At 36.8% G+C, this 16478-nt stretch overlaps 1 protein-coding gene across 5 annotated transcripts in view; it reads left to right on the forward strand.

Annotated features, from left to right (window-relative positions):
• Positions 1-15258, forward strand: part of LOC144292196 (uncharacterized) — a 165509-nt gene extending 150251 nt beyond the window's left edge. For all 5 annotated transcript variants that reach the window (XR_013359686.1, XR_013359698.1, XR_013359700.1 and 2 more), the window contains one exon: positions 14123-15258. Coding sequence is in view for 1 of the 5 variants with exons in the window: in XM_077862232.1 (XP_077718358.1) it covers positions 14123-14180 (58 nt within the window). In the remaining 4 variants the exon portion in view is untranslated. The remainder of the gene's footprint in view (positions 1-14122) is intronic.
• Positions 15259-16478: the final 1220 nt, after the last annotated feature.

Genomic DNA, 16478 nt, shown 5'->3' on the forward strand with positions numbered 1-16478 from the left:
AGGTGGGGCAGATGAAATCAAACCCATTTTACATACGAGGTGACTGAGTCTCAGAACATAAAGTTCCCTACTTATGGTCACTCTGCTAACAAAAAATGAGCCAAGGAATACAAGACAAATTCTCTAGCTTCGAGAGAAAAATGTCTTTGTAAATTTGTATGTTGTTTGTTCTCTGTAGCACTAAATATGTTTTTTTACTCAACGAGTGAAAATAACCGGAGGCCTCTCTGAAAAAGACATCTAAAACTCGGAGACTGACAATGACTAAGAATAGTTTAAAGCAAGAAATGTATATATTTCCTGAAATGTAGCTAAACCTATAGCTTTAATTCCAAGCATATACTGCAGCATCATTCCAAAACAATTCCCATGTAAGTTTGACTCCCATTTTCAAAAATTACAAGTTCTAGGCACTTGGGAGTTTGTTTACGAAGGGCAAAGCCAAACGTATAGATCTACAAGACAGGACTGCAAACCTTGTGAGTAAAACCTTTTCTAGATTTCATTGCTAGCCCATCACATTCCCATCAGTTAGGTATTTTAGAGAAGATAAATAAAAAGTAATCTATGACTAACAATAACTTTGAACTGGGTGAGAAGCCATATTTCATGTCAAGTATTTAAGTGATTTGAATTTGAAGACACAATAAAATAAAGACAACAAATACTGCAGTAGTTTGACTAGCCGGCGCTGTATGTAAATGTTTTCACATTTTTCCAAGGCATCTTTGGTGTGATTCCCATTGATTTTAATAGAAGTTGCATGTATAATGGAAGAATTCTGTAAAAGTTTATAGTGAACTATGATAACATTCTAGCTCTGTCAACTGAATAAAATACACGTGACGATGTTCAACATAAGGTCAGATAAACACATTCTGAAGAAAACACTAACTGAAATTTTTCTGTGGTAGTGTTCCTTTATTTAGTCCCTAACAGTTGATATATAATATAGTTTGAATAAAAGATCTAAGAGAGTATTTCAGACAATTAGACACAGAAGTGGGTATAATATTTTTGAGAATTTGAAAATTCTCCAACATTTATAAAAATTCACACAATCTACATACAATGTGACTTAACCATAATATGTTAGCATTCATTTTTCTTTTCTGTTCTATAATAAATGATATTGAATATAATTTATACCTAGAAAAAAATTACCAAGTTACCCAGACACGCTGAATTAGAATTTCCAGAGGGGACACTGGGAGATTTTTACTAAAAAAAATTGATTCTAGGAGATTCTCATAATTAGCTTGTTTTGGGGGTTCATTTGAACTTAATTTACTGGTAATTTTCTGTTCTTGATCTTGGGTCCCCTAGACCCTTTCCAGAAATTACTCTTTAAATACCCCATTTTCACTCATAATTCCCATTCCTCTTGGTTCCCCTACATTTTGTTGTTTCCTCCATGCTCCTTGTTTTCTTTAAATATCCACCTCCTGTTTGACCATTCTCACCCTCATTCTGTCTCTTTCACATCTCACTTTCCTTAGCAACAATGAGTCTTCTAAAGCAGTCGGAAACCATTCAGACTTTCCTGTGTAAACACTAACTTGAGTGTAGTCATGCAACTAAAGCCAAGAAACAGTAAGGCCCAAGGTAACATTTTTGGGAGCTATTCCTAAGTGAATAAAAATATGCATATGATTCATTCACTCATCCATGTATCCCACCAATGTTTATGGGCTTATATATCTTGGTGGTGTGCTACATTCTGGGGATTCATTGATGAACTTAATTCCTGCTTCCATGGGAATGCTACTCCAATAAGAAAGACAAACATAATGAATTAAGCAAACAAATATATTTTTTAAAGATTTTATTTATTTATTCATGAGAGACACTGAGAGAGAGAGTCAGAGACACAGGCAGAGGGAGCCTGATGTGGGACTCGATCCTGGGATTCTAGGATCACACCCTGGGCCGAAGGCAGGCGCTAAACCACTGAGCCACCCAGAGATCCTCAGCAAACAAATAATTTGAGATAGTGATTTTCTGAAAAAATATGTAGCAAAGTAAGATATTAATCTCAGCACAACTAAAATGGTTAACAATTTTAAAAAGTTTGCCTAAATTATAGTAAATCACCCTGAGGAATAATTTAATCATTCATAGTTTGCCACTAAACATGGAAAATACTTAGGATGCAATCAATATTTAGTGAAAAATACAGGATAAAAGTGTGTCTTTATTTCTACATGTCAGCATGTAGAGAAGAAATCAACCCTGGAAGAGAATCCATTTTCGAGATCATGCCATTTTTATGATTACGATGCTACTTTGTATTAATTTATAAAAAAAAGCATGAAATGTGAAAAAAAGAGGTTATTTGATGTCCTTTTAGGCAAAGAATTCTATTACCTGGCCTATCCTTTATTGCACTTGATTTTTCATAACGGTTAATGTGAGGCTTTAAAGTATATTTGAGTCATCAAAGAAAAGATGATACTTTACTTCAGCCTAATTTCTGTGCTAAGTAAATTTTATTGCAGTTTAATTTTTCATACTCAGTGATATATACATGGAATTAAGTAGGGTAATAATCTATTTACCAGAATATTTGATCAACCAGGGCACATAATTTCCCGATATCCCAGATAAGAGAGTTATTTATAGGCAAAAACAAATATATTAGACCTCAACTCCAAACTGCTTTTTGTTACTTTTTAATTTCTTAGAGGATGTTAGTTATTAAATTAGAATCTGACAAAGTTACCTGGAGAGAATAGAAGTTTGTTTCTTCATTTCACTTGCAAGTTATTGGATCCCCTTTCTTTTCCTGTCACTGGATATTGGGGGTTGGGAATTATGAAATATATCTTGTGGTTTTTTTTTTTGTCTGATTGTATACCAGTCATTCAAAACATATAGTATTTGTTCAGGACTATGATATTCATGATTATAAGATGCATTGTTGAATTAAATATAGCTGCAGTGTAGAAAAGGAAATAATGGTATTAAATATATATATTGTAATTTTTATTTACATCTTGATTAAAAAAATTAAGATGTTAAATGTGCCTTAGGATCAAAGGTGTGTGGTACACCTTCTGGAAAGGGTTCAAAATTTACCTACAGGTGACTCAACTATAATAAAATTCCTGCACAGATCCTGTACTGACACTGATAGCATGCAGGCAGCTGTGGCAGGGAGTAGGTTCCAAAATGGGGATGTATTTTTCATCCTGTGCAGTGAAATGAAAAAAAAAAAATAAAAGAAAATAATGAATTTTTCTCAACAATAAATTATTATAAAGAGAAAAACATCCTTTTTAAAATAATCTGCTTATTATTGTTATGTAGATTTTTTATTTTTGCTTTTTAATTTTCTTAGCAAAGTAAAACATGAGTAATCTTAGGATGGCCTCCCAAATATTTTCAGAAAGTTCTTGAATTTTTGGAATTCAGTGAGTAAAATGGTTTGGTGGGAATAAAGGTGGACTTACTATCAAAAGAAAGAGAGCTGATTTTGTGGGGTCAATGGCTCTGTGTTCTTGAACATGTCTGAGTCTCCATTTTCATTTATAAAATAGGTCCAGTACAAAATGTACAGGCGATATTGCATCAACGACACAGTATTTGTCTTCTCACATACGTTCCTGCTCTGTAAGCGCCACTGTTTACTTTAGGTGTGGTGTTTTGTTAACAATATTAATTACAGTTAATTAGCCACTCTGGGCTAACTTAAATCTCAAAGCTCCATTTGTACCCCAACAGAATCCATAGGGTGATTTCATGATCCTTTTGCAACAGCCCTACATCATATGATACTGTCTTGTTTTCTTATGTCATCTGATCCTCTCTTGATGACCCTTATTTCGGAATTTAAGAAAATTTCCTGAACACGTGGTCTTTGAATTTCTTCTTTCCTTTTAGGGTGCATGCATGGAGGCTTTTCCATAGGAGATATCAGCCACCATAACAGTTTGAGGAGATCTACTTCGACCTGGTTGTAGAGTTTATGCTATCTGGTTTAGACTGAATTCACGTTGTGTTGTTCCATGGTAACAGTTTACTTTCTTTGGAAATCGATGCTATTTGTCCTTCAACTCTCTGAGTGACACACAATATGGCACTCTTTGAGTGCCAACCAGCATGGATTACAGAGTGAAAATAAAGTACAGGAGTCATAAAGTCCTCAAGCCTGCAAATCATAATTAGGCCATTAAAAATCTGGGACCCTGAGGAAACAAGGAGAGAAACAACCCTTCAAAACTGAAGAAGGAGCAGTAATTACCTATGTATATTAAGAATCAAAAGGCTCTCACTCTAGGCAATGTTAGAATGAAAGATAAAAATTGGTGTGTTGAATATTATTTTTATTGGAATAAATTTGCAGGTGGAATGTCAATTTATTTTTGAATATGCAATCTTAAAAAAGAAGAATATGCAATCTTGCCAAATCTAAATCTCTCATATATAGTGCTTTTAAATTTGATCTCTTGGCTTGTCAGGAATTCTCATACTACTCTTCTAAAATAAGATATCTACCTAATAATGGAAGCATTTATCTCAAAATGCAGTATTTAAATTACTACTTTGAATGACTGCTGAAATTAATCTAACCTCAAGTTTATATACCTTTATCATTTTTTTTTATTTTGACAACATGGTTTCATAAGCTATGATTAGTTCAGGGATTTTGTGGGTGTAATGTACAAGATAAGCAGGTTGAAAGTTTTTTGACTTATCAAAGCCACATTTTGAGAAGTAAGGAAATGCAGCTTTCTTGACTGGCATCACCATAATTATTTGCACAATTTTTAGAGCTATTTGACAAGTTCCCATTTGTCTTTAAAAATAAAAGATCTATAGGGAGAACAACCCCAGACCTTCAAATCATTTTTAAAATCTTCCATGAACAAACAGTATTTAAGGCCAGAGGGGAAAAATTGACACCTTTTGGATTTTTAGGTCATATCATAATGCTACTATGCCAAACCTACTGAAATTTTGGCTCTAAGGGACATTTTGACATCATTCTTACTCTCTTTGAATTAACATTTAAATATTTATGCAATTTTTCAGTCTAGAGGAGGAACTGTAAGACTTCCCTGAATGAGAGGTTAAGCAAAGGTTATGATGTTACAAATTAGAACTAAATAGGACACTGAAACTGAGAAACTGGAATCCTGTTAGTTAGACTAATAATGAATCAAGTCAATGAGACAAAGGGTCCCTCAAGGTGAGGTCTGCAAGACTCTGAATATAAATGGCCATATTATTATTAATGCATCCATTCATGAAAAAGCTGTAATACTAGTTTATGCCATAGAGAAGACAAAGTATGAGTTAGTGTGAAGGTGTGGATAAAGGAGAATTATTCTTCTTAATTTAAAGAAAGTTTAATAAAGGGGTAAATAAGTTTGCTTAATTTGTAATATATTTCTTCATATTTTTTCCATACAGAAGAGTTTTGCATTGTTTTAATTTCCAATGGGACAGTCTCAGTGATTTAGTTTAAAATAAAGCATTAAAAATTTTAATTTCTAGGATCCATTTGGAGCATTAAACTGTAACATCCTTTTTTATAAACAATTCTCACTCTCCTGGTACTTTTCTGCCTATAGACTTTGAGAGATTAAAATAATGTAATTACAATGATAATTTTGTCGTTCTACCCAAAATTCTCATCCCTGCTTTTAAATATAAGTGAAAATGGACTCTTTCTAGCCTGTAATTTTGAAGACACTTCAGAATTGTACACAATGCATTTTGAACATTTTCTCAAATTTAAGTCTCTTAATCATTTTGTTTCATCTTTATATTTAAAAGATTGTTCTATGTAATTAATTGTGCATTCTCTGTAATTAACCTCTGATCAGAGGTTTTGGAAGCTGAAGTTCTTCGAGTTTGGAGCTCATGAAAAAAACTGACAGTAGAAATGACCACTCTCACTTTAACTGTACTGAGTGAAATGATTTTATATGAAGCTTAAAATAAAAACAAACCTGCTTTACCCCCAAATTTGTTTGTATTTCTCTGCAGTGCTGTAAGAAGTCATACTGTGCTGAGAATGATATTGTTGCAGTAACATTTAATGTTGTTTATTGAAACTTGAAGTTTAAAAATTGAATTAGATTCACATTGTTCTGCTTTAGCAAACTTTATCTGGAATGTGATGCCAATAAAATTTCTACAAATACTCATTTATATTTTCTGATGTTTTAGTAGATAAGCCTGGACACACATTAATTTTAATATAGTACATATCAAGTTGTTTGTCTCACTCTTTCCAAAACAGAAGAATTTAGATATGTTTAGGCCCAATGAGAAGGTACATATGAATGAACACTGTAGCAAAGTTAAGCACTCTAAATAACCACATATTTATTTTGTACTATTTTTGAACCTGGTTCTGTGTCAAATTCTAGGAATATAACATGTGCTAAACAGATGAAGTTTCTGCCTTCACGGAACATACTGTCTAATATCATTGGAAATTTTATTAATAATAAATAACTTGTTCTGAAGTCACTTAGAAATGTTGCAAAATCTTTTACAATCAAGGATCTTGTTTTTTAAAAAAAATATTTTATTTATTTATTCATGAGAGACAGAGAGAGAGGCAGAGACACAGCAGAGGGAGAAGCAGGCTCCCCGCAGCCCGATATGGGACCCGATCCTGGGACTGGGATCACACTCTGAGCCGAAGGCAGAAACCCAACCACTGAGCCACCCAGGTGTCCCCAGTCAAGGATCTTTTTAATGCTATCTCTCCAATGTCCTGCTCAAAGTCCTCCTATTCCTAAAGACTTTGCCCATAAGCAGACTCTGCATGTTAAGAAATAAAATATCCCATTTGAAACCTAGCAAAACATATATGCTGGTGACAGTCAAATTTCCAACACATTAACAAAACCATTTTTGCATAGTGAATTAAAATTGATGAAGCATTTTCTTGAGTAAATATGTTTTAAGCATTTTGGAATTGTTCATAGATTCTGGAGGATTGCCCAGATCGAACACCATGCAATAACAAAGTGTGGCTTGAATTGTTCTTAGGTTCTTTGTTGGATTGGCTCTGGGCTTTATTCTTCAATGCACTTAGAACATCAGATCCTTGTTTTATGGTTTTTCAGTGTTCTTCAATCCTCAACCTCCCCATGCCGGCTTTTGACTCGAACACTACACGTAATTAATTCAAGGGCATGGTCCAATATAAAAGAATATTTACAGTCTCCTCCTTCATAACCCACCTTCAGAGTTTGATACACTGGACAATCCCTAACCTCTTGAAAATTCCTCTTTGTTCGAATCTTATAATTCATTTTCTCCCATTTTTTCCTCCTCTTCCTTCCGTTCCTTGATTCGTTCTTGTTACTTCTCATCCATAAATGATGTTTCTTCCCCAGACCTTTGATCTATTTCTACTCACAACTTGCATGCTCTTGTTAGTAACTTTCATTTGCACTTACAATATCAAGTACAATGTACAATTTCAGAGGGCCTGCGTATCTATATTTTCCATCCACCCATATTCCTCATTGCTTGTTGGATATGTTCATCTGCATATTTTGAAAGTGCTTATCTATAGCTAAACTCTCCTGCAGTAAACCTCCCTATGTCTCCAAAACATATCTAAATACACACAAAGACAATCAAAATGTTTCTCTTCTGTAGTTTCTTTCCTATAGGATATTAAATATTAAATTGTGTTGATCCTCACTCTTGCTAATTTCCCATAGCGGTTCAATGCAAAATCCAGTCTGAACTATCTTTTGTATCTACCATTTCTTGGATTTCCCCTAATTTAGTTAATCTCATTCCTTTCTACTTTTACAAACACACCTTGAGCTCCGTGTTGGTTTTCTAGGGCTGCCGTAATAGGGTATTGTGAACCAGTTGGCTTATACAACAGAAACCTACCGTCCCGCCAGAAGTCTGAAATCAATGTATCAGAAAAGTTTTTTTTTTTTTTCCTGGGATTTGTGAGAGCCTCTTCTCCTTATGTTTCTCTTCTCATTATGTCCCCTCTATGTGTGTCTGTATCCAAATGTCTTCTTTTTTAAAAATAAGGACAATAGTCATATTGGATTTAAAAATTGGGTTCTCATTATGCTCACGCTAATGATCTCATTTTAACTTGATCACCTCTGTAAAGAAAGACCATTTCTCCAAATCAGGTCATATTCTGAGGTATTGGGAGTTAGAACTCCAGCATATACTTCTTGGAGGACACAATTCAACACATAACAAACTCCTACTACGTGCCAGGCACTGTTCCAGACGCTGGGAACACCTTGCAAAGGGAGACATGCCCTTAAAATCGGCCTTAAAATCTAAAAGTGGGAAATAGATAAAAAATTGTCCTTATAAGTGAACAAAATAATTTAAGCTAGTACTAAATGCTATGGTGAAAATAAAGCAGAGTGATATTGTTCTTTTGTGGTGGCTTTTGTAATAGCTTCTTACCTCCCTTTGTCACCTTCCACTCTACTTCTCAACTCCGTAACATTGCCTTTAGAGGTCAGTAATCACAGTCAGATCCTTATATTATAAATTATCCGTGTGTATATCTATCTCTACAACCAGTGAGCTCTGCAAGGGCTCATGTTTATATCCCCAACATGTGGTATCAACATGAATTGATTGGATGAACATGGTGTGTTTTCATTAAATATTTGTTGAATGTATTTTCTAGTCTCTACCCCATGCAGCAAATTCAAATAGGAATAAAAATCATGAAAGCAAGACTCTGTAAAGAATGGTGTGTTTTTAGCGTGCCCACCATATATAAAAGAATGATTAATAAGGAGTCCATCTTGTGGAGATACCTATCTGTGAGCACAACTGAAAAGGTTCAAAAATTCAGAGCTTTATGATGATAAGAGAAGCATTAAATAGCATGGTTGAACTACTACTATAGAATAAAAACAAGATATCAATGCTAGTCTCCTGTGGAGTTGATACACTTTTAAGTTCTGATAGGATTGCCTATGTATTCCCCAATCTGGGATTGCTGGAAAGCCTCTAGCCACATTTGGCTTTGTCACACATTGTCCTACGGTCTAGCTTTTATTTTTATTGTTGGGTAGTTCTGGTACTGGTCATCATCTTTGGTATATCATATACAATTTTGCACTGTTGTATTAATTATAAAACATCCCTGGAATTTGCTTGTATATTTGCTCATATTTCTTTCTTGTGCATGGTTTAGATCAACGGTATTCCCAAATAGTCTTTGTTTTTTTCCTAGTAAGAACAGTTTTCTTTTCTTTTTTTTTTTTTAAGATTTTACTTATTTATTCATGAGAAAAACAGAGAGAGGCAGAGACACAGGCAGAGGGAGAAGCAGGCTCCATGCAGGGAGCTTGATGTGGGACTTGATTCCAGGATCTTGGGATCATGACCTGAGCTGAAGGCAGACGCTCAACCACTGAGCCACCCTGGTGCCCCCAAGAACAGTCATTTTTTAAAACAGGATTGGCTTTGGTGCCTTTTTGCTCTGTTCCTACATGACCTCTTCTTAGTGATGGGTGGGACATAATTAACCTATAAGAAACATAACTACAGGAATTCCTGTGTAAGGGTCAAGCTGAAAGGGACAACCCCATTGAGTAGACCCATGAACTCTAGAGTTGTGTCTGCAACTGCTTAGAAGTCATAAGACCTCTGTTCAAGTGTTGCCTGGCTTCTCATAGGTGACAATGTCTGCTTTTTCTCCTCACAAGATTACTGAATGAAGAATGAGAAAATACTCGGGAAAGTGAGAAGCATCACGTAAAGGTATATAGGAATACAACTATGATGACTTGTTGAGGACCAAATGGCTGGATAGGTAATGAGTGAGTTTGAAGACAGGGCTCAAACCAAATTTCTGCCCCAAGAGACAACCTCTCTGCACTGAGTTTGTGCATTTTAAGAACAGAAGGAAGGGACAGGATTTTTTTTTTCTTTTTCATCTCGTGAGTCTAACCACCCTCTGACAACCTTGTTTCTGAATAGTTTTTGATGCACACTCAGAAGGGATAGCTTGGAACCAGAACAGAGATGTGTATGGTAGTCAGGGCACTAAGCTGGGCAGAAGAAGTTGATATAATGGATGCCACGGAGAGAGGAAAAATGTGAGAAAGCAGAAGAAAAGTGTAAAACCCTGGAGGTTTGTAGGGTGATTTGGATGGAGGTGGCTGAGGTTTACAAAGGAAATGGGTCTTGGAAAAAGAGATTTGACAAAGTGTTTTTGAAAGCTAAACACTGGATCCCCTTAATGATCTTTTAAAACTTGAAATAAATTTTGAATTTCCTCTTTAGTTATTAGACAGCTGGATTTTGCTTCTTTGAATTCTACTCCATGAATTGACTAGATGGTCCAAAGGTCACATTTCAGGTTTCAGTTATCAATAAAGAGGGAAATATAGAATAAACCTTTTCCTAAGGATCTGGACAGAGTCTGGCATTTGAATGTTTCAGTTTCAAAATCATCTACATTAGTGAGTTTGAAGAGTTGATAGTCAAAATTTTGGGCGATAACTGAAGTAAAATAGCAAATTCTGATATTAGGATTCCAAGAGTAACTGGTACTTCCATCCTCTATATAACAAAAGGTACTGAGTGAAGAAATACCAAGATGTAAATTTGGACCAGCTTTGGGAGAAACATTCTTACTTCCAGGCCACAGGGACATCATTTAGTAAATTGCTTCTCCAGCACTCTGACTGGAGCTGCCAAATTTCTATGAATTTAGGATTAGAGTCAGAGAAGGAGTTCAATCTATTTCAATTATTAGCCGAAATGGTGTGTCTGGCTGAGTTCTGATGAAGAATGGGTTCATTAGTGCTGAATGCCACCTATGAAAATCAGCCTTCTTTCACTGTGTCTGTAGGACCAATATCTGATGCGTAGAAGTCCTCCGATCTGGCTTTCCATCTGAAGATCAATCACTGACTGTGACTTTTAAGTAGCAGTGCTTTTCCTGAGCTGGAAAAATGTGGTGTGGATTCTGTTTGTGTCTACACAATGGAGACCAAAAAGCGCAGAAGACTCTTTCACTCTTAACATCACTCGCCTCTCAGACTTTTGGGAAGACTTCAAATTCCCACCATTACTCCCTCTTTGGTGATAACCAGTTGTGGCCACTAATAAATGTAACTAAATGTTGTGGAGCAGTGACACATTTTAGCATCTTCATTGGGGTTGCTTTGGTTTGAAGGTTTACCAAATTGGCTGGCATAAACCAGGGCCCTGAGGAAATGAGGAGGGAGCAATGTCTGACATGGAGGGGATGAGCAGAGGGGTTACAAGGACAGGAAGGAGAAAGAAGGCAAATCATGGAATGAATGGTGTGGGGACTTAGTGAGGAGGCCATGGCAAAAAAAGGAGCTCCTACAAAATTTGATCTAGGATCAATCCTGTCCTGAATAAGAATAATACAGCTATTTTTTTTCTTATAAATTAATTATTGGGGGATTTTATTTTTTACGTTACTGCAAAAAGTCTTAACCAAAAGTTTTCTGTTGATGATAATGATGTTACGCAAGTATGCAACACAACAGAAACCAACAAACAAAACTCTTGGATTTCATACCTAGCACGTTTAGAGGTGAATTTTTAAAAATTTATTCCGGTAATTCTTTACATTTGCAAAACATATCTGAAACTAGTTTCTGATGTTTTGGTGGAATGAGTGGTAAAACAAAATATTATCTGTTTTATTCATACAGAGTTCATTTTATTCATACAGAAATGCCATGTTAAGCTCTTGTATTCTTATAGAAAATAGTATTTTAGAATGCATGGAAAGAAGACCCTAAGCATTTTATTTAATTTGATCTGAAATCCATATGCTGTCATTTAGAGAGATCAAGTTTAAGAACCTGGTGGGTATAAAATGTGCTCCGCATGGTCCTATTTAGAAAGATGCCTCAAATGTGAGTTTTCACAAGTTCCACAAAACACATTTTCACACCAAATTTGATACAGACATGTATTACAAAATCTCCCTATTGCCATTTGAATATAAAATGGAAAAGTTTCCCTTGAGTTTGCAAGAGTGTTTTCAAGTAGAGGTAGGGAAAGTACAAGCTGTATTAACATCTGCCACTTGAAACTGCATTGTGGCATTTAAACTTTCAAAGAGATTATAGCAAAGAATATATCTTTCCTTGATGTAGATCCAGGATAACTTTACATATACAAAAGAGAGAGCCTCTAATGGGTTCTCTCATTAACTTCCAAATTAAAAAGGACTTCCACCACACGCAGAGGGCTGTTTCCTCTGGCAAATGGGCCTGGGAAGGAGCAGGAGGACTGGACAGGTCCTGTGTCAAGGCATGCAATTGTTCAAGTTGTATAGTTGTCAAGGGAGCCATTGCTCTGAGACCAGGCCCTCGGTCACATCGTATGCATACTCTAACCTACAGATGAATGTGCAGGCTGTTTTGGTGACTCTAGGCTTCTTGGTTGAGGGCTGGAGTGGTGGAAGAGAGCCTGGCACACATGCCCAAGAGAGCACACAAAACATGTCCTCGCTGATATAGAGGTGTTGGTATGGATGTTTCTTGTCTAAATCCTACTCCGGTATCACTGAAACTCAGATGCGGTTAGGGCTGTACGAGAAAACACTAATGCACAAGTCCCCGCCCCCCCCCCTTTTTTTAAGGTTTTATTTATCCATTCATGAGAGACACACACACACACACAGAGACAGAGACAGAGACATAGGCAGAGGGAGAAGCTGGCTCCATGCAGGAAGCCCGATGTGGGACTTGATCCTGGGACCCCAGGGTCACGCCCTGGGCCGAAGGCAGGTGCTAAACCACTGAGCCACCCAGGGATCCCCACACGTTTGGTTTTTATCGTGAGGAAGGAATACCTATTTTAAATTCACACAGTGTCACCTTGCGTGATGGTGGCAATCCTGGTTCAACGAGGGGATGTGTCACTTTTTTACACACTTCTGCATCGCTTCTTTTATTTTTTTTTAAATAAAAAAGCATTTTTAAACTTTTTAAAGCATTTTCATTTTGTATTTCTTATACTTAAAAGACAACACATTTATCTAAGCGAAAGGCAGAGTTGATTCTATGAGAGGGACATCATAATGCCATGATACCGCCACACATGTAGAGTATCTTTTTCTGGAAGTCCTGAATTGAGGCTTCTTAGTGAGCTGAAATACAAGTCTGTTTCGTAGGGAAATGACTTTGAACAAGGTGCAGATGAGTTTTGGTTTAATGCAGCTTGTGTATGTAAGCAATACTCTGATGTGGGGTTTTGAAAGACATGGACGTAACTACAGTGTCTCATTGATACGAGACTGACTTAAAGCCATTCAGAGATGAGCAAAGCATGTGATTGTGTCATGCATGGGCAGGTGTCTGTGAAATCACAAAGCTCTCCAAGGCATTCTGGAAGAGAGGTACATCTGTTGCAATGTCTAAGGTTTCTCCAATTACATCTTGGTTAAATAGTCAGTCATTCAGCAAGTATTAATTTAGCATTCACCGGATATCAGGGGAGGAAGAACTCACTGGCCTTGATCCAAATCTTTTGCCTAGGCTTACGCGTCGAGGGCTTCCCAGCATTGTCACTAACAGCATTTCCCTCAAGATGGCCAGATGAACATGCTGTCTAGCCAGCCAGCTGCTACCTTCCCCTGCAGGTCATCTCTTGTTCAGTGGTAGGCTCAAGTCACAGGACTGAGACACGGAGGACTCTGCAGGCAGCGTGGCCTTAAATGAATTCTCAAGATATTTTCATGGTGTGACAATTAGGCTTTTCACTCTATTGTAAACATGTTTGTTCTGGGAATTCAAGTTCCCCAAATTCTTGGATAGTGTAGGCTAGTCTTTATAATCTTATGCAAAGGTCTGTGGTTTTAACTGCATCATGTAAAGACACCTGTATATTATCATTGTTGTAAAAACAACAGAGGAAGAATGAGAAAAAAAAATCAGATATGCCATTCCTAAGAGAGAACTTGATGTGTGTCCTGGAATTCCCTTCATGCAAATCTCAATGAGATGTATTATTTAAAACGGGAAGTATAAAAGGAATGCTTACCTGTAGTCTGTTCTTATAGTTAATAAAATATGATGAATGTCATACTGAAAGAAGACCTTACCACCATTTTGACCTTTGGTCTGCACTTTCTAATTGATTAAATTCTTTTCAGCTTATCTCTCAACTCAGGCAAAAGACACAGTGGGCAGAGCATCCCAGGATGGGAATGAAACTACTCCTCAAGCAATGAGGACTACCTGAGCCAGCCAGCCCCTGCACTGATTGACCTGACCTTGACCGCCCACCGCATGTACCCACAGATCCTCGCCCCACACATTCCTTACTTGAACCTCAAACTACTCTCAGCACCTTCGGAGACAGTCTTTGAGACGTTCATCTGCTGTCCTTCCTGTGTTGGCCTCACTGAAATAAATTCCTTTCCTGTTACACCACCATTTACGCATCTCATCTCTCTGCCTTTGGATTTTGTCAGCGGTGAGAGGCTGAACCTGGTCTGTTTGGGACCCCTGCAGCCAGGTGTTCTTGAACACTTGCACCCTGGTTATAATACTGATGAATACAGTATCTACATCATCTTCTCATTTGTATGATATGACATCTATGTTTGTCTTTCAAATATCTTTAATACTTAAATTTCTCTAACATTGAAGTTTACCTTTCAGATGAATAGGACTCTGTTTTACTTGGATTTTACTATTGGTAATCTATAATTCTGGTTCATATATTAATACCAAGTGCTAAAGTTTACTTCTCGGATTATTCCTGAGGCTAACCTCTTCTGTAACTTCTGGGATGGCGTACTCTAGAATTCTACATTATATGCTGGGAGGATTTCATATGGTTTTTATATTAACATTTTTTATATGTATTTTTTTAAAGTAGTGCAACTCAGAGCTGCCTTTTCCTTCTAAATTTCACAAGTTTAGTTTTGGAAGGAACAAGGGGCTCTGTCTACAATCTGTGTGGGCACACTCTATGCCTACAGGCCCCAGCATGGTGACCACCTCTCATGCGTGGAGCAGGGACCATCTCTAAGCCCTGTGGCTCTCTCAGAGGCTCTTGCTTCTGTTGAGACTTGGTGTGCAGAAGGGTTCAGACTGCCCTGGACTCACAATTTCTTTTTAATCAGTAGCTGGCATAACTCTAAATAGCCATTCTTTTGCTTTTTAATAAGGCACATTTATGTTAAATGGGAATGCAATTTAACTTTGCAGAAGCAGTAACGCCAGTCTATTCCCAAGGCACTTTGTCCTAAAGGATTGAGTAGAAAGAGAGCACTCTTTCTTTGATCCTGTAGAGCCGTTCACATTATGGAATTTACCTTTGCTTGTACTAGGATTGGCAAAAAACCTTACGTAAATAGGCAGGTTTCCTGAACCCAACCTCTGAATCTTCAGATAAATGACTTCTCCATGTTTTACTGCAGTTAGAAAAGCTTTTGGTCATTCCAGCGGAGTATTATGCGACTGAGAGTCCATCATCTGACTTTCTCTTGGGTTTGGAGGTTTCTGGCCTCAGATGACTTGGCAGTAATTATCTTCTGGCCAGATAGTTGGGTGTCAGATACATAAATATCTCTCCATATATTGAGTGCTAGGCACCCAATTATAAGACCATGTACTTTTAATGCGTTAGATATTATACTGACTACCTTGCATATACGATATAATTTAATCTCACAATTTGCAATGGATTCACGTCACCCTTAGGAAAAAATCCAACCTCCATAGCAGAGTTTACAAAGCCCTATACGATCTGGCCCTTGCCTATCTCAATGGCCTAAATTCTTACTATTTTCCCCTTCGTTCTCTCTAATAGTTAGCCATTTATTTTAAATACTTGCTTTGTTTTAGGCAATGCTCTAGGTATTTCATATTCTAAGATAACCTACAAAGTAAGTGCTATTATTAGTCTCATGTTACAGATAAGGAAGTTGAGGCACAGAAAGTCCTATAGCTAGTAAACTGTGAGGCTGGGATTCAAACTTAGGCAGATGGGTTCCAAAGAATGAATTCTTAATCACAGCACTATGTAACATTACGTTATTTCTCTGTAGAGTTACTGAAAGATGACAAAAGCAGGGTGATCTCAAGGGCTTCCAAGCTTAAAGTGGTGGATGCATGTGGAATCCTAAAGATCCCTTTGGGGGTAGCTGGTTGACATAGAAGTGACCATCCTTGCAGTGGGTGAGTGAAGGCTGACTTTGCCAAAGGAAGGGAGGATATGGTTTTAAATCTTTCCTTCCTACATAACCATTCCTTCATTCACAGTCCATTTCACATTTGAACATTTTAGATGAATGGTAGCTTGAATAACATGTCTCATGCCATAGGAGATTTCTCCTCTTATCACCCCCAAAATACCTAGCCTTCAATAAACATAATCATGTATTCATTATTAATTTATTATTCAGGCTGCTCAGGGCTGGATTTATGCAATGTGGTAAGCTAAGCAAACATTTAGCACATTAATGAAGCAGGGTTAGTAAAAGGAAATGAGGAAAATAA

The sequence above is a fragment of the Canis aureus genome, chromosome 2, assembly GCF_053574225.1.
Source record: "Canis aureus isolate CA01 chromosome 2, VMU_Caureus_v.1.0, whole genome shotgun sequence".
In the NCBI taxonomy this organism is placed as follows: Eukaryota; Metazoa; Chordata; class Mammalia; order Carnivora; family Canidae; genus Canis; species Canis aureus.